The 23634-nt window shown below is 40.4% G+C and overlaps 1 protein-coding gene across 2 annotated transcripts in view; it reads left to right on the top strand.

Annotated features, from left to right (window-relative positions):
* Nucleotides 1-22707, top strand: part of Ahcyl1 (adenosylhomocysteinase like 1) — a 33249-nt gene extending 10542 nt beyond the window's left edge. The window contains exons 2-17 of one of the 2 annotated variants that reach the window (XM_021195339.2): nt 8119-8230; nt 10827-10970; nt 11875-11975; nt 12440-12542; nt 13678-13772; nt 14593-14699; nt 15522-15638; nt 15886-15949; nt 16667-16755; nt 17133-17203; nt 17523-17617; nt 17702-17800; nt 18155-18223; nt 18633-18711; nt 20201-20321; nt 20725-22707. In XM_021195339.2, the coding sequence (XP_021050998.1) occupies nt 8119-8230; nt 10827-10970; nt 11875-11975; nt 12440-12542; nt 13678-13772; nt 14593-14699; nt 15522-15638; nt 15886-15949; nt 16667-16755; nt 17133-17203; nt 17523-17617; nt 17702-17800; nt 18155-18223; nt 18633-18711; nt 20201-20321; nt 20725-20731 (1473 nt within the window). In that variant the 3' untranslated portion in view covers nt 20732-22707. Of the gene's footprint in view, nt 1-8118; nt 8231-10826; nt 10971-11874; nt 11976-12439; nt 12543-13677; nt 13773-14592; nt 14700-15521; nt 15639-15885; nt 15950-16666; nt 16756-17132; nt 17204-17522; nt 17618-17701; nt 17801-18154; nt 18224-18632; nt 18712-20200; nt 20326-20724 lie in introns of those variants that run through there. The other variant, XM_029537244.1, reaches the window with a different exon arrangement.
* The last annotated feature ends 927 nt before the right edge of the window (nt 22708-23634 follow it).

Below are 23634 nucleotides of genomic sequence, written 5' to 3'. Positions count from 1 at the left end.
CTTCCCAAATGCTGAGCTGACTCACAGTGTGATTCACTTACTAGACAAATGCATGAATTTAAAATGTAATTGATTTTTAAATCTCACATAAGCTGTACTTCAGACCAAAGAAGAAAATTTTGATTTTAAATATCATCTTCCTGTTGTTAGGTTACGACATTACCCCGTGGTGCTAGAGAACCAAGTGGGCATCTTTTTAGATCTATTCACTATTTGTTTGCCTCTTTGTTAAATTTTCTTCCCGGAGACATTTGTGTGAAGTGTACAAATAGGCCTGTTTGGAAGCAATTGACAAGGTTCCCTCTTTAAAAAAGGAGCATCCCCACCTAGCTTGCATTATATGCCAGTTTAACTTAAAGGTGCCATTTAGCATGTTATTGGCATAGAGAGAAAGGTGAATACAGTAAGCTAGCTTGGTCCTTCTCAGGCTAGCTTGGAATTTGTGATCCTCCTGCCTCAGCTAGTATCACAGGTTTGTGCTGCCATAAACTGTCTTCTGACCTGATTTTTAATTCATGCTCTATGAGTCTAAACAAAGTGACTTCCAAAGAGGGACAGAATGTACAGAATATTTTAGCTTGATACTTTTTGAGAAAGTAAGAGAAGGACAATGAGAATGTAAACATGTATTTGCTGGAAGAAAGCCAACAGGAAAACATATACAGAAGCCACTGAAAATTGAATGAAGGGAAGTGAGCCTCTGGATACAAGTGTAAAGCTTGAGTCATGTCTGTTTTATATGTCAAGGTAAGATTTAATAGACGATGGAAAACATGAAATGTTAAAAATTGTTAGAAACACAAATGAGCTCAACTAGCACAGGAAATCTAAGCTAATGTATCACATTGGTTGTGCAGGCTTCCAGTATACAGTACTTGGACTGTATCCTTCCTGAAATGTGTAAGGACAATAAGAACTTGAAAGAAATCGCCTTACCTTTGCATTTACATTTGTATACCCTGTGGCACAGAATGTGAAGGTCACAGGACAGTCGTGGGTGTCGGGCCTCACCTTCCTCTTTGCCTGAGACGAGACAGTGTTATTCACTGCTGCTTGTGCCTGTGAGACTCGCCTGCCCCCCAACCCACGTAAAGACGAAGGACAAAAACAAACAGTAACAACAAAATCCAGCTTTCTAGTGTGGGCTCTGATGCCTGCTGTGCCCTGTGGCCTATGCATGCTCTGCTTCCACATGGACGGCATTCACAATAAATAAAATGGTTATAAGTAAAATAAAATGTTTCTAAATATGCAAAATTACCGTTCTTTTGGTTTTTTTAAGACAGAGTCTCACTATATAGCTCTGGCTCTTCTGGATCTCACTATGTAGACCAAGCTGGTTCCCAAACCCACAGAGATTCATCTGCCTCTGCCTCCCAAGTGCTGGGATTAAAGACGCGCACCTCTACACCCAGCTTATTATTAGTCTTAAATGTTATAATGTTATTGAGATTTGGTAGGAGGGTATCTTAATTCTTTATTCTCAGATAAATTCCAAAGAATTTATTAGAATTTCCATATTTGTACCTTTTTATTTGCCTCTATTATATGAAAGTATGCATGCACATATATATGTGAATGTATGTTTGTATATACCACATGAAAATTCAAGGGTTCATTCTAAATCAAGAGTATAGACATATTTATTATACTGTTCTTTTGAAGTCTTCTTTCTGTGTTAAGAACGATAAGTCTGGGGAAATGAAAGCCCCAGCAGCTGTGCTGGGAGAGGAGGGTGACCAGTCCTTTCTAACACCTTACCAAAGTAATGCAGATGCTTTGTAGAACCGGAGTCCACAGTCACTAGTGCTGATTTTCTCTTAAAATCTAGAGATGCCAGGAGATGCATGTTAGGAGGGGTAGGCTAGCATGGTATGGGGGTAAGGCAGTTAGGCTAAGTAGGCGGATAAAGTTGGTCTGACTGTGCTTTACATTATGTTGTAAATTGTGGTTTTTAGAAGATTAGTGAGGCCACCTCTTTACTACTTCAACACCTCTTTCAAAAAAAAAAAACAAACAATAAAAAGCCACTTGCTATTTTTACCTTTGCTTGGTTGGCTGCAGGTTGAGACAGTAGAAGCCAGTGAAGAGTTGTCTCTTGAAGAAAAGGGGTAGTGGCTGGTGGTAACACCACTTGTGCTTTGGGAAGTTTTCAAGTGTTGTCTCTCATGGTTTCAGTGACTCAGCTATATGGGCCTGATAGTACCTCATTCTTCTGCACACTAACCTGCCTTGGCACAGTATCACATTGATTCTCACTTGGAAAGGCATAATTTGTCTGACTGTGGAATTGGATTCTAGTACTGTGTTATTGGTGACATACAAAAGGGTACAGTGGAGGAAGAATATGTGTGTTGTGTTTAGTCAGCCTGCCCACCCACTCCCTCCTGGAACTCAGGCCCCATCTGGGGAGACTATGAACTTAAGAAACTTGAGACAGAAGGAAGACGGAATAGCCAAAACCTGCTGGGTTTTAGAAAATGTTTCTGTACCAGGAAATCAAAGAGGCTGAAGGTGCCTACTTTAGCTCTGTAGCTCAAAAGTGATCCTTTTTCAATTCGTCTTCTCTGATGTATGTGTTTCAGGGCAAGTTATTGGAAAGAAAAGGACCCCCCTTTTTTTATTTATCTATTTATTTTATGTATTTGAGTGTTCTGTTTTCATGAACACCAGAAAACAGAATCCGATTCCATTACAGATGGTTGTGAGTCACCATATGGGTGCTAGGAATTGAACTCAGAACCTCTGGAAGAGTACCCAATGCTTTTAACCACGGAGCCATCTCTCCGTTCCTCCTTTAGGAAGCTATTTTTATCTAATTGATGTAAAAGATAGTAGACTTGGGTTTTTCTTGTTTGACAATATTAGTATTTATTGTTGTTATTTGGGGGGGATACATTTAAAATAGGAATCAGACTGATCTCTGCTAAGAAGGAAAAAAAAGATGCTATATTGGGGAGGGTAGCTGACTGTTTTGACCTCTTTTCTATCCTCTGAGAAGGTAGTGGCTGGGAGTAGAGTCTTAAAAGGAATAATTAGCTGGAAGATGTATGGAGAAGGGATTTTGAAAAGATGAAGGAACCTTAGACAGTGTTTTAATATACATCTTAGTAATTGTCCTTGTTAAATTTTCTAGTTTCTGATAATCTTTTTGACTCAATGCTGGTACCTAAAAAATATGCTACCCATAATTTCTAAACAGAAATCTGAGCACAATATGCACAGAAGGCAATGGGACAGAATATGTATATTTTTCAATGCCTCAGAAAACCAAAAGAGGGGATACTGGGCCCTCAGATAATCTCAGTAGTTAGAAAGACGGGTCCTTCCATGCGCACCTAAGGTATGCTTTCTTAATGATTTGTTTTCCTAGTGCTTGCTGTTTACCTTTGAGTCTAATTCTTCACCCTTAGGAGAAAACCTTCCTGAGGAAATTGAAAGCTGTTAGATAGGTATGTGAAATAACAAAGTTAATAAGATGTCTGGCCTAACCTCTAATTTTTGGAAGACCCACATTAAACAATATCTGGATAAGGCATAGACGCAAATCTACTAAACTATTTGAAAAGCTGCTTTAAAATAGCACCTTAAACTGGCCTGAAATTTAATTGGGTTTTAAAGATACAACAAATAGACTTTCGTGTTTGTGTGTGTTATGGTAGCCAGCCTGTTTCTAGAGGAATGGTGAAAGTTCACAGCAAAGCCATCTGTTACTATTACATGGAGAGTCGAAGTACATACACAGATTTTGAGAGAGAGCTTTAGTTCTTGCATCGATCTTTCATAGGATGAAGTACTTAGTGCCAAGCGAATATGTTAACTAAAAGAATATAATGCACATTGTATATTGTCCTGATCATTGTCACTTACCCATAGGGTCATAGTAGTGTTCTAGTAGGTTTTAATTTCCTCTGATTGGATAGAGAGAAGGTAAATTTGAATTAGGTATGGGAAGAGGGGAAGGCAGCTGAGCTATTTACTTCTGAGTATGTAGATCATACATTTTCAGAAGTAAATTCAACTTTGAGTAGTAAAAAGTATTAAGATCAATTAAATAATTACAATTATTTTTCTTTTGAAGTTTTATAACTTTTTTGGGTTGCCTGTGTTCCCTTTGTCTTGGTAAGTACTGTACCATCTTTTTTTTGTTTTGTTTTGTTTTGTTTTGTTTTGTTTTTCGAGACAGGGTTTCCCTGTGTAGCCCTGGCTATCCTGGAACTCACTCTGTAGACTAGGCTGGCCTCGAACTCAGAAATCCGCCTGCCTCTGCCTCCCGAGTGCTGGGATTAAAGGCGTGCGCCACCACGCCCGGCTTACTATGCCATCTTGTAGATCACTCTGTCACTACACCAACCATAATGAACCCAAATTTTCCTAATGAGCCTCAGTGTTACAGAGAAGTCAGTCCAACCATCATATGTTGTGCTTTAAAATAGCACACTATACTGATACATACTATACTGGCCTTCAAATGTAGCAAGTGCTTGTTGGAAAATGGTAGATGTAGCCTGTCCTTCCTCAGATATTCTGTTAATCTGAGAGTGGGGCTGAGTGGTCCTTTGGGTACTTTGTCTATGTTTCCTTCTTTCTTCTTTGTACTACCTTATGTATGCTAAAGCACCCCAGTGAAAACCTAATGGTTGGAGGAAATCATGACAATAAGAAGTAATACAAACCATGCTTTTGCAATTGTCTTTGGGTTTTCTTTTATCCAAATGACCATATTTTTCCACTTAACTACACTGAGTTTAACCCAAACAGAAAGCTGCTATTAGATCTGGTTTCACTAGAAACCAGAAGTTGGTTTTGGCAGCAGTATCCTTATTTACAGCATAAAGGTGAACAGCATGCGAAGATTCTTTCCACCAAGGGAGAAACAGCTGCTAGCTGGAAAGAACCTGTAGAGTTAGACTCCTGGGGGAAACTGGCAGAGCCATCACATTCTGAAGCAGCTGCTGTGAGTTCAGGGTAGCAGAGAAGACAAGGATACGCATCTGTGTGCTGCTGGACCACCTTACAGACAGAGCTATCCACTATGCCATTACTTGAGTTAACACTGCCTACTTCAAATGTGGACAAGATCTATTTGAGAGATGGGTTGTTAGAAGCACTGCACATAGTAGTAAGCTCCTTGCCATAGCCTACTATTTTTAGATGGGAAAGATTTTGCTAAGCTTTAGACCGCTGATAAGCTTTATTAATACAAGGAGAGATTATGTCTATTAACCTCAGGTTGCTGAAGAGATATTTCTAGCTTGCTACAACTGCTTCTCTATGTTTTTTTATCTAAAAATCTGCAAGTGTTACTGAAGTGCCTTCCCCCACCTTATCACAACGTAGGTGGTATCTGGAATCATGCCCAGAACCTTTTGAGAAAAAAAAAAAAAAGAAGAAGAAGGGGAGGAAGAGGAGAGGGAATCTAACAGCCAGGAGAAGGGAACACTTCCGAACAAGCTGCCCATGCCAGCAGCAGGGAGCCCAGTGGAGGAAGTGCGGTTGAAATTCATTGCTTTGGTCATCTCTCCTTGAGTTACTTCTTGTCTACTGAAGAAGTAGTGAACGTGTAATTGGAAATCCCATTTAGAAAGATTTAGTTTTTTGTTTGCTTCTCTTTTTGAAATGCAGCTATGCATTTGAAGTACTTAAAATTAAAGTTTTAACATTTAAAGTAAAATATCTTGGGCTTCATGATGATATTTGTTATTCATATTCTGAAATGATATATGTGGCTCAGCTTGAGTTGTGATTGTTACTTATCTTTGAAGCTTGATTTAATATTGTACGAGAAAGGAGTTTTAAAGGTTCACTTATTCTGCAGATGTTTATTAAATACCTTCCTGCATTTGTGAGGCCCTGGCCTGCTCTGGGGGTATGTAGTTCTTTATGTCTTCAGTGTCTGTTTTCAGACTTAATAAAACAGGCTCTCCCTTTCTGTGTCAGAGTTGCCTGAAGAAAAACTTGCACAGTTAGATGGTGAACCAAGATGAGTTCTAAACACCCAGATTTCTGTCTCTGGTCTGCTATTTGATTCTGTCCTCTGCATTTGTTCTTAGTGGGAAGCATGCTAAATAGGAATTTCAATACAAACCAGTATCCCCTCGTTTGCTACTTTATGACTGTAGAGTCCTACCAGTTCTGTTTTTCATTTGTTCATACTAACTGCCGACTCCAGAACTACAAACCAAAGCTTGGTTCTTACACTGGAGCGCTGCCCCAGGAGAGGATGTATGTGTTGGAAGAGGAAGATTGTGCAACTGTAGCTAATGTAGAGTCTACTTTTTAAAATTTATCATTTTGTGTATATGGATGATTTGCCTATCTGCATGTATGTGCACAACAGAGTTCAGTACCTTCAAAGGCCAGAGAAGGGAGTCAGGTCATCTTAGGCTAGAGTTATAGACAGTTGTGAGCTGCCTTATTGGGGCTGGGGATAGAATTCAGGTCCTCTGGGAAAGTATCCAGTGCTTTTAACCACTGAACTATTACCCCAGTTCCTGGTTTACTCTTTTTAGCTTGGAAGTGTTGATGACTGGGTCGTAGGAACCTTTTCAGAACTCTGAGTCTGAATCCAGGTTCTCGATTTATACGCTTCTTTTTTAGGAATATGGGTTTTATCTCAAATTTTGTAGAAAGAGGTCATCAGAATTCATGTGAGAGTTCAAGAGGAAAGGTTTAAGCCAGTGATTCTCAACCTGTGCGTTGAGACCCATTTGCCAAACTTCTGTCTCCAAAATTACTTACATAACATATAATTTTATGCTTGGGGGTCACCACAAATGATAGGGTCTAAAAAGTAGGAAGGTTCAGAACCACTGGTTTAAGCTATATAATTCCATATTTTTACATATTACTTTGTTTATAAATAATACTGATTACGAACTATTTTTAATTTATTAAAGCCAGTGGTCCAAGTATTCTACCGTGTAGATATGGTGACACATACATATAGTCCTAACACTCAAGCTCTAATGGACTGATCCAGGAGAATTGTGAGTTCTGAGCTAGCCTAGGTCTTTTAAAAGATCCTGTCATTAAAAAAAAATATGTATTCTGCAAATGTAAAACTGCAAATACCTAGTTCTAATTTATTCTACTTACAAAGACCTTTAAAACTTGTCAAATTTTCTTCTTTTATATTCATCCTGATTAGTTAGAATTTAATTAATAGAGAATTTGGTTTTCATTTTAAAACTTCTCTTTCATCCATATACTCTGATGTTTTTTTTTTAATTTTTACTGGTGCTACAAAACTCTAGGGATGCTGCATTGGTTTTATGAACTAGAGACAACATAGCTGGCTGTAATGTGTTTAGCCATTGCTAAACATGCTATTCAAAAGCAAAGCCACGGCCAGATTCAGAAGAAGAATATGCTACAGGAGAACCAGATGTGAGATTATATCTGTTTTCTAATAGAATTGGGTGAAAGGATAAAGAGTTTAATGTTAGTGTGTAAAAGTTAGATAAAAAGGAAGGAAGAAACTTAATGAGATGAAGAAAATTTAGTAAAATTGGATAGTTACTAAAATAAATGGCTTTTCAGAATTGTCTTCTCCCCTCCTGCCCCCCAGCCTAGGTCTTCCTGAAATAACTGGAAAGAGACAGTAGTTTTTTGTTTGTTTGTTTGTTTGTTTTAAGATTTATTTATATGAGTATACTGTCTCTGTCTTCAGACACACCAGAAGGGCACATCAGATTCCATTATAGATGGTTGTGAGCCACCATGTGGTTACTGGGAATTGAACTCAGGACCTCTGGGAGAGCAGTCAGTGCTGTTAACCGCTGAGCCAGCCCAAGACAATAGTTGTAACAGAGTTCAGAAAGCAGCCTCTTCCCCGCCCTTCAGATGAGAGTTACTGCCACAGTAAGAACCACATGGTGATGCTGGATTTTAGGAAAGTTAGTGTATGGCTTTGGAAAAGGAAATGTTTTGTACAGCAAGATGGTTCCAAGGGTGAAGATGCCTGCCTCCAAGGCTGACAACCAAGTCCTATCTCTAGGACTCACATGGTGAAAAGAGAGCAGATTCCCACAGTTTGCCTTAGAACCTGCACATGATAAATAAGATCCATACAATTCCCGTGTACTAAGTTTTCAGCTTCTTACCTTTCTCTTGTAGCAAATCCAGTTTGCTGATGACATGCAAGAGTTCACCAAATTCCCTACTAAGACTGGCCGGAGATCTTTGTCTCGTTCCATCTCACAATCTTCCACAGACAGCTACAGTTCAGGTAGGTGTGACTTTCATGTCCCCTCTGTCCTGTCTTAGTCACTGGTGCTCTTCACTAATACTTAGAATGTGAGACTTATTCCTAGCAAGACTTGTAGCTGAGGATGCGTTGGTTAAGATGTTCTTTCCCAGGCTGTCTTCTGTGTGGTCTGTGATCATTGCCTAGTTAGTGGCACTGGGAAGTTCCTATATCCACATTTGCAAGGGGGGAAAATTAGTAGTATTTTTGCTTTCAGAACTGGCATATAAAAAGAAATGTACTTTTAAACATATGTTATTTGCATAAAACATACCCTTCCACCTATGTTTTTCTTTTTGTTGCTAAGTCAGCTTGAATTATGACAATAAAATTTGCATTTTTGTCTCCTTTTATTTATAAGATTACCCTTTATGTTAACATGCCTTTCCCTGTTAATTTCTGGAATGAGAGGATATAAACTATTGTAAAGTGACTCCAGCTGTTTCCCTCCCCTCCTGTCTTAGCCATCTATAGTAAGTCAAGTCTTTGTTCTGGTTAAATTGTGCCTATCTCAGCCACAGAGAAGGTATTAGGAAATAACTGGAAAGGCTGTTTAGAGGCTGAGATGACTCAGTAAAGTACTTACTCTACAAGAATAAGGACCTGAGTTCAAGCCACTTAAAAAGCTGGGTGGGCAACCAAAGAATACACATGGAGGGACCCATGGCACTGGCCGCATATGTGGCAGAGAATGGCCTTGTTGGGCATCAGTGGGAGGAGAGGCCCTTGGGCCTGAGGGTGTTCAATGCCCCAGTGTAGGGGAGTGCCAGGGTGGGAAGATTCGAGTAGATGGGTGGGTGGGGGAATGCCCTCATAGAGGCAGGGGGTAGGGGGATGGGATGGGGGTTTCTGAAAGGGAGACCTGGAAAGGGGAAAACATTGGAAATGTAAATAAAAAATTTTTTAAATGTAAAATAATTATGATAAAAAGCAAAATAAAAGCTAAGTATGGGGGGGGGGCGGGGATTGGGGGACAAGTACTGGGAAAACCAGCAGATTTCTAGGCTGACTGGCTGGCCAGCTGCCTGTCCTAACCTAGTCAGTGAACTCCAGATCTGGGGAGTGACCGATAGCAGCTGAGTTGAACTGAGGTTGACCTCTCTGACGTCCCTGTGCGCAGACATAGAGTCGCAAAAGCTTCTGAGTCACAGAAAGGGAACTGAGGAAAACATTTAGAGACAACTAATACAACTTCATCATTCAACAGAAGAGATAGTTAAAAGATTAAAAGACTTTAATGTTAATGAGGATTTGTATGAAAAGCCCCTCATTGTTTCTTACCAGTATTATTTGTATTGTTTTATTAAACTTCAAGGGCTGGTTGTGAGGTTTAAGGAATGTAAAAAAAAAAATTATCAAAGAAAATTGTATCTCTGTGACACTGATAACCCAACCAATATAGGCAGGCAGGATAGGCAAACAAGAACAAATGTAGGTAAGCAGGGTAAACTGAAATACACGGTTCCATAGATTCTGTGAGCTGAAGCGTATGCCAGAAACAGTCCCAGATAGGATGGCTGACAAAACCGAGACGATCGCTGAAGCCACAGACTGAATTAGAGTGAGATAAGCAGAGCACTTAGAGGGAAACAGGGAGGGGGATTTCATGTGGGAAGATTGAGCTTTGGAAGGAAAGCAGATGGAGGAAGTGAAGTCCTCAAAGGTCTTGATGGTCATCTTACAGAAACCCATTAGAACGTGTGAAGCCAGGTCTAGAGCTGAACTGTTAGAGTGGAGAAGACGGCCTTTCCCAGTGTGTGCTGACTGCACTTCTTCCTGTCTGTGGGAGGACAGTCAGTCAATAAGAGAGCCTTAGTGCAGTTCAGAGAGGAAAGAAGAGAATGGAGAAGTAATGCATGACTGTAGAGCCTACTGCATATTCATCTGAAGAATGGATTTAAATTTTGTGTGCTTTTTATCTCAGATTTATCTTCTTGACAGATTTTTTCCCCCATAGCTGTGAGAAAGATCTGGTTGTTTTCTGTCCTTTTCTGTATTCCTTGAGCACAGCCTGGTATAAAATCCTTAGGAATTGCTTTTACCTGTATTTATTTTATTTATATTAGTGGTTCTCAGAAGCAGTACTTGGGAACCTGTTGGAAATGCCACCTTGAATTCCTCCCAAGACCTGCCAAATGCTAACTTTGGCCAGGAACCTAGCAATCTGTACTTTAACAAGCAGATCATTCTGATAGATGTGTAAGTTGAGAGCCAGTGATCTATAGAAATGGCATTCCTTATCACTGTTAACCCATTCTTACAGAGTCTGGTTACAGTCCAGAGGAGCCAAGAAACTGTAATGGAGGATTACCACAGGTGGTACAGGATTAGGCTCCATACTTCTCTATCACACACACTGCTGGCAAAGTATCATAGGGGGAGTGAAAGAGCTGCAGTGCTAAGAGATACAGTTTCATTCACACCAGCTGTTAGAGCCTGGAGGAACAGAACTGATGACGTAAAAGGGACCTGCAATTAAAAGTGTTCGCTTCACTTAAATAACAGTCCCCTGGGGACTGTACTCAGTGGAGTTTGGGCCATTGAGGTTTTTCTCTCCCTGTTTCTTTGCTGTCTCTAGCTGCATCCTATACAGATAGCTCTGATGATGAGGTTTCCCCCCGAGAGAAGCAGCAAACCAACTCGAAGGGCAGCAGCAATTTCTGTGTGAAGAACATCAAGCAGGCAGAGTTTGGACGCCGGGAGATTGAGATTGCAGAGCAAGGTAAAGGAGGAAGTGAGCAGAGGGCCAGAAGCACCTTTGTACTACTTACCAGGGCCTGGACAGTTTAAGTGTCCTGGAAAAGAGTTCCTCACACTTTGGATAAACACTTCTCTATATATGGAAACTAGCCTTAGGATTCTTGGATGTGCTTTCTTTTCTTTTCTTCTTCTTTTTTTTTTTTTTTTCTTCTTTTTTCTGTTTCCAGTGTATGGTAATTACAGAGTGGTTTTTGTTCTCATCATGACACCATACTCACAGGTCTACAGTGCATAGTCAGCAAGTGTTGGATCATAACATAGTGGTTAGTTGTGTGGGATATTTTTCTAGCTGCCAATACCAGAGACCCAGATTTCCCAGAAGCAGCTGTTATGATAGGTTTCTCACCTAAGGTTGTGGTAGCCTGGGGTCTCATTAAGTCCTAGACACCCTCAGCTGGAACGGAATACAGGTGACTGACAGTCAACTGCATCTTAATTTTTCTCTTCCTCTACACTACTCCAGGGGTCTCTGCTCTTCTGTCTTTTGTTTTGTTTTTTTTTTTGTTTTGTTTTGTTTTTTCATGTTGAAGGTGTGTTTCATACTCCGATCTTGACAGGCTCAGGTAAGATAACAGTCCTCCACTGAGTTCAAAGTCATTCCTCCTGGACTGATGAAGACATTGGAAGTCTGTCCATTTTGGACAGTTTTGGAAGTTTAATTCAAGCAGAAGCGAGACCTGCCAATTGTACTTTCATCATAACCTCCAGTTACTCCATTGGTGAAACTTCTAGTCATGAGGGAAATATGTTTGGCATTTTCTACCCCATTTCACCATGGGTCAGCAGACCTAACCCTGCTGTTGGCTGGGCAGGAGCGAATGGTGTTGGTAGTGTGGACCTGGCTCAGATCCTCTGTTCTTCCACAGACATGTCTGCTCTGATTTCACTCAGGAAACGTGCTCAGGGAGAGAAGCCTTTGGCTGGTGCTAAAATAGTGGGCTGTACACACATCACGGCTCAGACAGCGGTGAGTTTGTTGGAAGAAAATAGAGGGACTCTGATATACGGGGAAGAAAACTTTTTTTTATTAAAAATAAACATGCCATCCCAGGCAAGGTGACAAAGAAGCAGACGGATCTCTGTGAGTTGGAGGGCAGCCTGATCTACAGAGTGAGTTTGCATACAGCCAGGACTGCACAGAAAAACTCTGTCTTAAAAGCCACAGACAGGCAGACAGATGAATGAACATGCCCTTTCTTCCTAGCTGACTCAGGAGGATGTAAAATGATTGTTAAAAAAATGTTTAAAGACTTTTAGCAACATTCAGGCATAGATAAGTAACTGTGTGCCACACAGCTGACTTGTACCTTTGAGTACTTCTCCAATGCCAGGTCAGCTCTGTGATGTTACAGATACTGTCCTCTTGCTGACATTTGTCCCCTGCTCCTGGGTAGCCCCACTTTCCTCACTCATCTTTCTGTACATCCATAGGTATTAATTGAGACCCTTTGTGCCCTGGGGGCCCAGTGCCGCTGGTCTGCCTGCAACATCTATTCAACTCAGAATGAAGTAGCTGCAGCACTGGCTGAGGCTGGTGAGTTCCATTTTTTTTCTACCAACTTGGCCTCAAGTAATTAAATACAACACAACAGAATTGTCTTTATACCTTGTATATCTGGGGTCTATAAATTTGGGCAGTCTTAAAACAACAAAGCCTGGATATAAAGCTTAATGGTGGAGTAGTTAGTTCCCTGGCATGCACTGCAACAGTGAATGCAATCCCCATTATCATGACAGGGGTGAAGAGAACAGGAAGAAATGTATAATAAAACTGAGGTATACTTTAAAGCAAAAACCACAAACACCTAAGGAAATATTCAATTCTAATGTTAAATGAATAAAGGAAGAATAGTAAATGTGAGCTCAGCTGGTCTCTTATCCCCAAAAGTCTTAATTTTGGGAGAACACTGGAAGTAGTGTCTTTTATATTGATGGATTATTTGGCATTTTGTAGTACACCAAAACATATGTGCTATAAGTTTTAATTAAAAATAAAATAATTTTTATTGTCAAAATAAAACACATCACCTTGAAGTTGGTCTGAGGACCTTCCACCTTCTAGGATCTTGAGAAAGTTACAGAATAGACTTTGTTTAATTCTTTTCTAATAACTATTTATTATAAAAGATTTAAGAAATTAAAAAACAAAACAAAACACAAAGATTTGACAAGCTTTTCTTTATACATTGGTAAGCCAAATCTTAGTATATGTACATTTTTTATAACTGAAACATTCCATTTTCAGAACTAATTTATCATGTCACTGAAAAGTGACCACATCATTCATTCATATGGCCACATGATTTTACTTCTTCATTTTCCTAGAATCGCATGTTTAAATTATTCTGAGACATCTGTTGGTGTAGAGTGCTCTGGGAACTTTATTTTTATATACTTCACTTTGCCTCCTTAAGGTGCAGTATAAAGTAGAAAATTGGCCTAAAGACAGTAATATTTTATGACTCCAAGATATTTTTAATACAGAAATCTCTTAATTTCTTAACTGAAGTAATTTCTGAACTAAAAAGTACCATTTTGACTTTTACTCTTTAAGTTTTCCCTCTTCGGAATTGTTCTTTTCCCTTTCATTCTTCCTATGGATCTAGAAGCTGGTGCTGATGTATACATCAGAAGCAACATTAACTGATTTATTATTTCTGTCTCTGTAGGAGTCGCAGTGTTTGCTTGGAAGGGCGAGTCAGAAGATGATTTCTGGTGGTGCATTGACCGCTGTGTCAACATGGATGGGTGGCAGGCTAACATGGTAATCATTCATGTCCACTCCATATTTTTACTATGGATTTATTTCCTTTTCTCCCTTAAAGCATGGTTCCCTAAATATATTTCTGTATGTTTGGTCTTATTACTGGCTATATTGCTAAAGTGTTCGTAACACAATACCTACTCGGTATGGATCTAAGATGCACAGGCCCTGGATTCAATATCCAGCACCAATAAGAAAGAAAGGAAGGATGGAGAGAAAAGGAAAGGAAAGGAAAGGAAAGAAAAGAAAGGAAAAGAAAAGAAAGCAAGGCCTGAGACGTGAATAGAAAGGTGGGGGAAGGGTAAGCTGAGATGGACACATGGCTCAAACACAGCAGAATAAACAGAAGGAAATGATGTGGTCCCTCTTTGGAGTAGGAGTCTTATTTCTTTTCGTCCCGCTCCACTTCTCCTTTTGCATTCATAGGAGCCATATATTTCAACTAGACTGAAAATGAGCCCATGATTTGTAATACTTACTTACTGTAGCTGGGCCTGACCCATGCCTGTAAGCCCAGCATTTGAGAAGCTGGAACAGGAGGAATCCTCGAGCTCAGGAATTTTAGACTAGCCTGAGCAACATAGTAAGTTCCAGTCTCAAAAAAGAGCTTTCCACTGTAGCCTAGAACTCAGATTTCTTTTAACCATTTTACACCAACAGATTTAACTATATTTTTACTGTCTAAACCTATTCTGCAGAGCGTTAAGAAGTGCTCTTTCAAATTATCCAGGGCTCTCTCACTAGTGTAGAAAATGGGCTCAAAGTTCCCCCTAGCTCTAGCAGCCTGAATGCCCATAGAAGTCTTCTGGCTGTTCTGTAGATCCTGGATGATGGGGGAGACTTAACCCACTGGGTTTATAAGAAGTATCCAAACGTGTTTAAGAAGATCCGAGGCATTGTGGAAGAGAGCGTGACTGGTGTTCACAGGTAACAGATTCTGGAGTAGCTGCCCCTTGTGTCCTTGCCTCATCAAATTCTTCTGGTCTCTCCTAGACTTTAGGGCTGTGTTTCAGACTTAAAATAACCAAGTGGGAGTGTCTTCGTTAGATAAGTTCAAGTTTTTACTTTTGCAAAATCAAAGTGACCATAAAAGGAATTTTGAAGGAATTTTTTTCAAATTCTAATTCACATGTTTTTATCTCCCATTTGCTCCACCGATTAATTAATTAACAGTTATTTGGGGGTAAGGGTGTAGAGAGGAGTGTGTCTTGGAAAACTTGTGCTCAATGTTGTATTATAAGTTTTATATTTTAAATATGGAGGGAAAAGTCTATTGAAAAACTACAGGTAATGCAACAAAAAGTAAAACTGGAGATATACTCCTGGCTTGGAGGAAGTAACTAAATGGTATCTAGGACTATTGCTCTACGGGGCACAGTGTACATGATTGATCTCACAGACACAGTAAACCACATCAGAACCGTTGTTGTCTTTGTTTACCTGAAGTGGACATGAGTATTTAAAGTCAGAACAATGCTGCCCTAAGGTTATAATGCTCCCTTTGCAGAAGAGCAGGAAATTACTTCCACTGAAAAGTTTTTTTTTTTCTTTCAAAATTAAAGGATAAAATAGAAGGAAATGAGTTGAGGAGAGATGACAAGAGAATAGTCACATTTCCAAAGAACTTCTGTGCATAAATAAGACTAAGGAGGGTAGCATGGAACTTCAAGAGACAGAAGCAGACTTGCTGTTTATTGTTTATAACCTAACTAGTTGTGTGTTTGTTTTGTGGCTTCTTTTCCCTTTTAGGCTGTATCAGCTCTCCAAAGCTGGGAAGCTCTGTGTTCCAGCCATGAATGTCAATGATTCTGTTACCAAACAGAAGTTTGATAACTTGTACTGCTGCCGAGAATCCATTTTGGATGGGTATGTTGAAATGTATACATTCAGACTTGCGGGGCCTAGTAGTGGTATTTGTTTGACGTATTAGTTTGAAACCAATAGCTTGCCCTTGTAGTCTCCCTCCTTTACATGTTATTAAAGGAGCCCATTTCACACTGATCTCAGCCAGCTTTCAATTGAATTTCTCCTGGGCACTTCCTACACTTGAATTTGGTACAAAGGGACTGAGTTGTAAATGATGTTTGAGATGAGCCCTTGTCTGTTTCCACAGCCTGAAGAGGACCACGGATGTGATGTTTGGTGGGAAACAGGTGGTGGTGTGTGGCTATGGTGAGGTAAATAGTTGGACCCATATCTCTGTTTTATTAGAAGGGCTTTAAAGAAACATGGGATGGAGACAGTCTAGAAACACTGATGAATGTTTTTCCATGCTGTGCTTGAAAACAGTGGGAAAAGTCCTTTTCATATTTGTGAGTTAAAGGCAGAGTGTGTTGAATTTTCATATTTTAGCAGTTTATCTTATTGATTGATGTCAACATTACTGCCTCCCACTTAAAGCCTTTTATGAAATAAAATTTAAGTGAATAAGTAACATTTTATCCCCATCTTATGGCTTGCATTGTAATGTAGAAACTGAAGTGACATTATAGTCGGGTATCTTTAAACTGGACTAGGTCCTAGGAAGTTTCATTGTCTTGAGCAGTGGTCCACTGAAGTTCTTGGACTGCTAGGTATTGAGTAGACACATTGGAAGTGAGTTTTGCCAGGTTTTTATGGAATAAATCAGTTGTTCTTGTTTGAACTTGTTTTCATAATGGTAACCATTACCCAAAGCCTCCCTCTCCCCAACTCTTGTTGTGACTTGTCTGCTAAATTATCTCTAATTGAGGTTTACAGCCTAGTTTGGGTTTCTTTCTGCTCCAGCTAGGGCTGGAGTGCTCACTGGATGATGCTGATTTAAAGAAGCTAATTCTTACCTCCTCAAAAGCTTGTCTGCCCCAATGATTGTATCTTCTTAGATCTGGCAACTTGGGCTTTCCTATATTCTGCAGGTAGGAAAGGGCTGCTGTGCTGCTCTCAAGGCCCTTGGAGCAATTGTCTACATCACAGAAATTGACCCCATCTGTGCTCTGCAGGCCTGGTAAGGACAGAGTGCTGGTACCGCTGTTAGGGTTGAGGTCCACGCTTTGTATTTCTGAGAGCCGGTGGCTGATGATTCATTTTACTGTTTTTGTAGAAGTCTCCCGGCAAAAGAGTAAGATGCTATGTTCCCTTCAGTCTAAGCCATTTATGGGGCCTCTTGGCATTTTCTCTTGCTGTGTAGACAAGTGGGGCTTGACAGAAGCCAGTCTGTAGTTCACTGTAGCTCATCTTTTACCATTTCTGGGATGGAGCATTAGCTTTTACTTCAGAAGGGGATTTTGTTGTCTAGTTTTGTGGCCATTTCACAATATTTTGTCAACGTGAGCCACACAACACACTTTGCTTTGCTTATAGTGTTGCTTTCTTTTCTTCCAGCATGGATGGGTTCAGGGTGGTGAAGCTGAATGAGGTCATCCGGCAGGTGGATGTTGTAATAACTTGCACAGGTGAGTATCAGTGCTTTGGTGCATGGAGAACAGTGCTAACTCTCAGGCTAAATCACAGAAGGTAAGTAAGACCTGTGCTCAGTGCTAGAGTGAGTTCTCAGAACTTTTAGCATTTTCCAAGAGTTTTTTACCACGGTGGTTTTTTGTATTAGTCAGTCTTAAGGCCAAATAATTGAGCTCAAGCATTTTCTGTACACATCTTTCTGCAGTGTGTGCGAGCTCTTTAATGGTTAGCAAACACCTCCAGGTTCCCGCTGGAAACAGTTGCTGTTCTTGTTGCCCAGCGTCTCTTTCTTCAGCCACTCTCCTTTACTTCTAGGAAATAAGAATGTAGTGACTCGGGAGCACTTGGACCGAATGAAAAATAGTTGCATTGTATGCAATATGGGTCATTCCAACACAGAGATCGACGTGGTAAGACTGCTCTCCACTACAGCCAGGCCGCCCTCTGCATTTATTTCACTAGAGCCACAATCAGCTGTCTGTTCTTCCTTCCAGACCAGCCTCCGCACTCCAGAGCTAACATGGGAGCGTGTACGTTCTCAGGTGGACCATGTCATCTGGCCTGATGGCAAACGGGTCGTCCTTCTAGCAGAGGTAACACTCACCGCCGACTGCAGGCATGTGCTAGATGCACAGATTAAGGAAGGAGAAGCAGTGCAAATACTAGTTCTGTGTTCTGGTAAATTCTGTCTTTGGATAAAGATGTGTTTTCCCAATTGTCTCTCCCCTAAGAGAGCAGCACACCATGAAAACCTCCTTTTTCTTAAGTGCATGCACTGTTTCCAGCCCTTAGCCAGTTTCAGCCTTCCACTGATTTGTAAAGAGGATAAAGCCTACGGTCCTGATCTGAGTGGAGCAGAGAGCTGTAAAGTCTTTCCCGTCTGCTTGAAGTTGGTGCCATTAGAACCGGGGAAAGGCAGTGGCTCATCCTGTCTTTTCTCTTCCCAGGGCCGTTTACTCAATTTGAGCTGCTCCACAGTTCCTACCTTTGTTCTTTCCATCACGGCTACAACACAGGTATGTGGCAAGATGCCTGTTTTTCCTCCACAGAGAAGGAAATGTGGGCACACACAGATAAATGAGTATACTGTCTGTTCTTACTGACCTATTACCTTTTCTATGTCCTAAATTACTGAAGTTCACATTGTTCCTTTGAAGAGGTATTTGTGATTGTGTCTCTGAATTGCTGCACAGCTGAAATTATAGTGTTCCAGCTTAGTTATATTTAGTTTGTTCTTTTGTTAGAAACTAAACAAAAACATCTACTTTCTCTTATATCATCTAGCCTTTATCTCTGGGCAGAGCCCTGGGTGCACTCAGATGACCAATCATTGTCATGCTTATCCTAAAGTACTTTTAAATCTAGTTTTATTTTATGTCCTTGACTAAGAAATACTTTGTTCTCCTGTTCTCTGTCCTACCTTAGGCTTTGGCACTGATAGAACTTTATAATGCACCGGAGGGACGCTACAAACAGGATGTGTACTTGCTTCCTAAGAAAATGGGTGAGTAAAAACTGAAGCCTGCATTGACCCTGATTGGTTGCATGGTTTTATAAAATGATTTTCCTAAAGCACTAGCTGTAGAGTCAGGTTTCTGATTATTCTTCTAGTGCTGGGCCTCAGGGACATTCTATTAACACCATGAGCCTTCATTTTTGTGAGAAGTAATGTAAGAATAGTACTGCGTAGTTTCCAGAATTGTAGTAAGAATCCAAGCTAAGTAAGGAAGATGTTCTTATTCTCAAGTTCCTTCCAAAGCTCATCAGACTTCCCAGTGCAGCTAAGTACAGCTTAGACCAAAGTGAGAGAAACAGAAACAAGTTGTATTATCCATCTAATGTCTTGATTGGCAGATCACCTCCAACCCAACCTCTGTGCCTCATGGGACCACTTACACTTTGCTCATGTGGCATAAACCCTGTCTTGTCCTTTGCCTTTCTACATACTGGCACTCACCCCATACTTAAGCCAGTCCACATGTCTGGCTTTACACTTAAAAAAACAGCTTGCGTATTGGAGACGTTGGTAGTTAAGAGCACTTGCTACTTTTGCAGAAGACCCAGCCCGGGCTCAGGTCCCAGCTGCCATTTAGTGTCTCACAACCATTTTGTTCTGGGTAAGGGACTCAGTGCCTTCTTCTGTGCTCAATGATCACCAGGCACAGATGTGGTCCGAATATATACATACAGAAAAACATACATACATATACATTTTTCTTAACTTATTTTATATTGCTTTTGGATATTTTGTTGTTGTTGTGTATTTTTTATGTGTATGGTTGTTTTGCCTACCTGTGTATGTGCCCACAGGCATGCCTGTTGCCTGTCAAAGTCAGAAGAGGGTATCAAAATGCCTGGAACTGCATTTATAGATGGGTGCTGCCACACGGGTGCTGGAAATCAAGCCTGAGCCTTCTAAAGGAGCAGACAGTGCTTCTAACTGCTGAGTCGTGTTGCTACTGTGCAGGGTGTTGTTGTTGTTGTAAGAAATTATATTCATAAAAGGCAGGGAACAGTGTTAAATATGTGCCTTAGAAATCCATCAGTCTAAGATAGGTGGCTTTAGGGATCCTGTCTTAAATAAATGTCAGTGACAGGAGGCTCTTTTAAGCCTACTGGATTCATTTTTATGGTTCATGATTTGACAATAGTTTAATATAGCTAAAGAGGTTGCCACAGGAATCTGGGTATAGTGTATGACATGGTTACCCATGATAACTCCTCAAGTGAAGCCAAAATCTGAGGGGAAAGTACAAGACACCCATTCGCCAACCTGGTACATGGCCTTTGTTTGCCTAGTATATATGCTTAAAAGAAATAATTTCCCAGAAATACAGCTTTGAAAACTCTCTCAATTAAGCAGATATTTTAAGTTGTGAATTCTTTCAGGATTGTTCCATTCCTCTTCTGTTCCTGAGTAGTTTTAAGAAGGGAGGCTGTTCCCTAAAGGCTGTCTGACAGGTCTTCTGCCCTTACCACTTTTCTCCTCCCAGATGAATATGTTGCCAGCTTGCACCTGCCTTCATTTGATGCCCACCTGACAGAACTGACAGATGACCAAGCAAAGTATCTGGGACTCAACAAAAATGGGCCATTCAAACCTAATTATTACAGGTAACTTGAAAGAAAGCAATGAAAAGTTCTTCTCTGATATTAGACCAACCAGTTGAGCCAGGTTTCTTCAGTAAAGATAAGTGTCATGTCTGATATTTAAGAGTATAAGGTCACCACAGCAGGTTAGCAGGGCAATGACTAGGTTGTTCAATATCGAATGCTTTGCCTAGTATAGTGAGGTTCAGTCCCCAGCTCTGCAGAAAACCAGATTAACAAGGTAGTCAGAGAAAATGTGTATCTACCAATAAATGTAAAGAACTAAGTATCTTAAGGTTTTAGAAGGTGAGCCTTACCCCAGGAGGGACCCAGGAAAGAATCACCCAGTCTGGGTTGTGAGGAAGCTTGGGAAGACGCTGTTGCTGATCTCAGAAGGCGTGTTTACATGTCTGTCTCTCTCTTTCAGATACTAATGGACATATTACAGTGACCAGTCCACATGAACCACGCAACTCTAATAGAGTATTTTTTAAGATAACTTTTATTTTCTTCTTATTACTTTCCTTTTGATTTTTTTTCTATAATTTCATTGTTGTTTTCTCATCTCATCATTTGAGTTTTGCAGACCACACAGGAACTTGCTCCATAGCTCTTTAGGTGAAACTGAGGTCAAAGGTTTCTCACCCAAGTCACTAAAAGGGGTTAACTCTGCTGCCCAGAAAGTTGATTCTTTAACCATTTCTGGGAACTTTGATCGCATTTAGTTACCTTATCAACAGAAAATGCTAAGGCATCTTCTATGTGGAACAATCTCCAGTGTCTAAATTGCCTTAAGAGCCTGCTCCTAGCTGCTGGAACTAGTGCTCTTTCATTTCTTCAGAGGAGCCAGGATGGTACTTCCCAGCCAGGTAGGTTAGCTATAGGTGGTACACGTCAGCTTCCTGTAGACACTCTAAGCCCTGTTTCCTGTGTAGGTGGCATGTCTGGCAGAGATGTGTTGCTTGTTCAACTCAGTAGGTTCACTTGGGTTGGGTGTCCAGCCTCCACCAGTCTCTCATTGTTCTAGTTTTAACTAAACTGCATTCTAGCAAATTGAATTTTGTCCCTTAGCATTTATTTCTATTTTATTTCTTTTAATTAAGGAGAAAATTTATTGTTAACCCTGAGGAACAGCTCAGGTGGTTAGTTACCAATCTCTCATTTGAACCTTTGAAGCAAAGAGTAAAGAGTTGAGGCTAGAAAAATACTAGTCTCAGACTCTGATGTCCCAGCTCATAGTTTATAGCATCAGTGAACTGGAGCCATAAGCAGAATTTCTCAGCTCTGCCTCACGCAGCTTATGCTGACGGCTGATTTCTTGAGCCATTACTCAGTATAAAACACTGAGCCCTATCTTTAGGGTTTATCCTTTAAGAGCAAACTTGTGGGCAGCTGTGCTTCTGCAACCTAAACTATTTGAAGGGAAGTCTGTATAGATGGAAGAAAGAATGATAAATTGGACCAAGGTGAAACAAATATAACTATATAATCTGTTCAGAACTGTAGACCTTGTCTGGTGTTAGTTTTATAGACATGGTGCCACTTTTGATTGACACTTGCCACAAAAAATAGAAAATAAAAATTATAAGCTGAGATCTTAAAGAAGACTTGGAGAAAGAACATCCTGATTCATGCTCTAAGAGAATTCCAAGAGGCCCTCTAAAAATCAGAGTTATTCCCAGGCCACGCACCCGCTTGCCAGTCTCTGCATGGTCAAATGAGCTTCATGCTCACAAGCTTTAGGTATATTACTATCCAGGGTTTTAAGTCCTCAACGCCTTCTAGCTTGTGATCCTTCAAAGATGGGTTACGTGTTAATGATAGGTCCTAGAAATGTTTACTCCTCTCTTTCCACTGATCAGAGAAACAGGCATTAAAAACAGAAATACAAGAAAGGAAAGCTTTTACCCTGCACCTTCCTTGCAGGGAACAATTATCTTGCCAAAACGTCTTTCCCTTTCATCTCCCATTTCTCTGTACCCAGTCCCTTCCTGCTCCTTGCCAATGTGATCATGCTTTCTTCTCTATAGATGCTAACATTTGAAGACCCCTTTCCTAGGGCACTTAACCATCCAGTCAGAACATCACATTCAGTAGGGACTTATCTTGGCTAACAGCAGTGTATCCATCTGGTCAGCTCTACTGAGGGAAGGGGCCAAGTTACTGCTGTCCTCTAATCTGCCCTCTGGTCCTATATCTATTACTGTGTCCATAGGAATAATAGGTAAGGGCTAGTCTCTGTCAAGCCATGTAACAAAGGACACTGCAAAATGTCTGGCATCAGAGGGAACATTTGGAGACCAACTTGGGAGGAAAATATTCATTTTGTATTGAATGATTTTTAATGAATGCAATATTAATCCTTGCAGATGAGCAATAATCATTAAAATCAATTAAAAATGATAAGACATTTAGTAGTTTTGTGTCTTTTTTGGTTAACTAACAAAACTTCATTAGACCCTATTTCCTAGGATGAGACAAGCCATTTGAAGACAAGATCTGTCTTACATAATCTGGCCTCAGACTTCTTGAATCAAGTCATCCTGACTCAATCTTCCAAGTATCTGGGACTATAGCATTAAACCAGTGCACCCTATAATCATTCATTAATATCTTATGTTGTTATGATATGGATATTGAATATCCTAAAATCTGATGTCACTGTTGAGTGGTGCACTGGAACCTTTAGGAGGTAGGACCAAATGGAAGGTGCTTAGGTCACTGGAAGTGTGCCCTTGGCAGGAATGGTAGGCCATCGCCCACTGTTGTTTTTGCATCCTAGCTAGTGAGATGAACAGTTTTGTTTCCACCTTGAATTTTTGTCTTATTGTTCTGCCTTACATAGACCCAAAGCAATGTGGCCAGTCAGTCATGGACTGAAATCTGCCTTTAGCACTAGAAGCCAAAGTATTTTTATTTTATAACTTAATTATTTTGGGTATTCATCATAGTGATGGAAAGCTGACTAATGCCTATAGATGTCTGTCTTAATTCTTGCTGCTGTAGAAGAGCATTGATGTCTCGATTGATAAAAGTTCTTGCCTTGCAAGTATAAAGACATATGTTTCTTTCCCAAAACCTAAGTAAAAAATGTGGGGTGTGTTGGCACGTACAGTCCCAGCATTGGGAAGACAGAGACAAGGAGAATTCCTGGCATCACTGGCTAGCCAGTCGATTGTGCTCCAGGCCGGTGAGCTGCCTTGTCTTGAAGGAGAATTCTGTACCTAACAATGACTCCTAGGATTATTATCTGGCCAGCAAATGCACACACATTCATATTGATAGACCTGCATGCATGCACACACATAAACCAATTTGTAAAACTGGGCATTCTATA

Source organism: Mus pahari, chromosome 4 (genome assembly GCF_900095145.1).
Source record: "Mus pahari chromosome 4, PAHARI_EIJ_v1.1, whole genome shotgun sequence".
NCBI lineage: Eukaryota > Metazoa > Chordata > Mammalia > Rodentia > Muridae > Mus > Mus pahari.
Note: the sequence above shows the minus strand (reverse complement) of the source record. Positions and strands in the feature narration are given on the sequence as shown.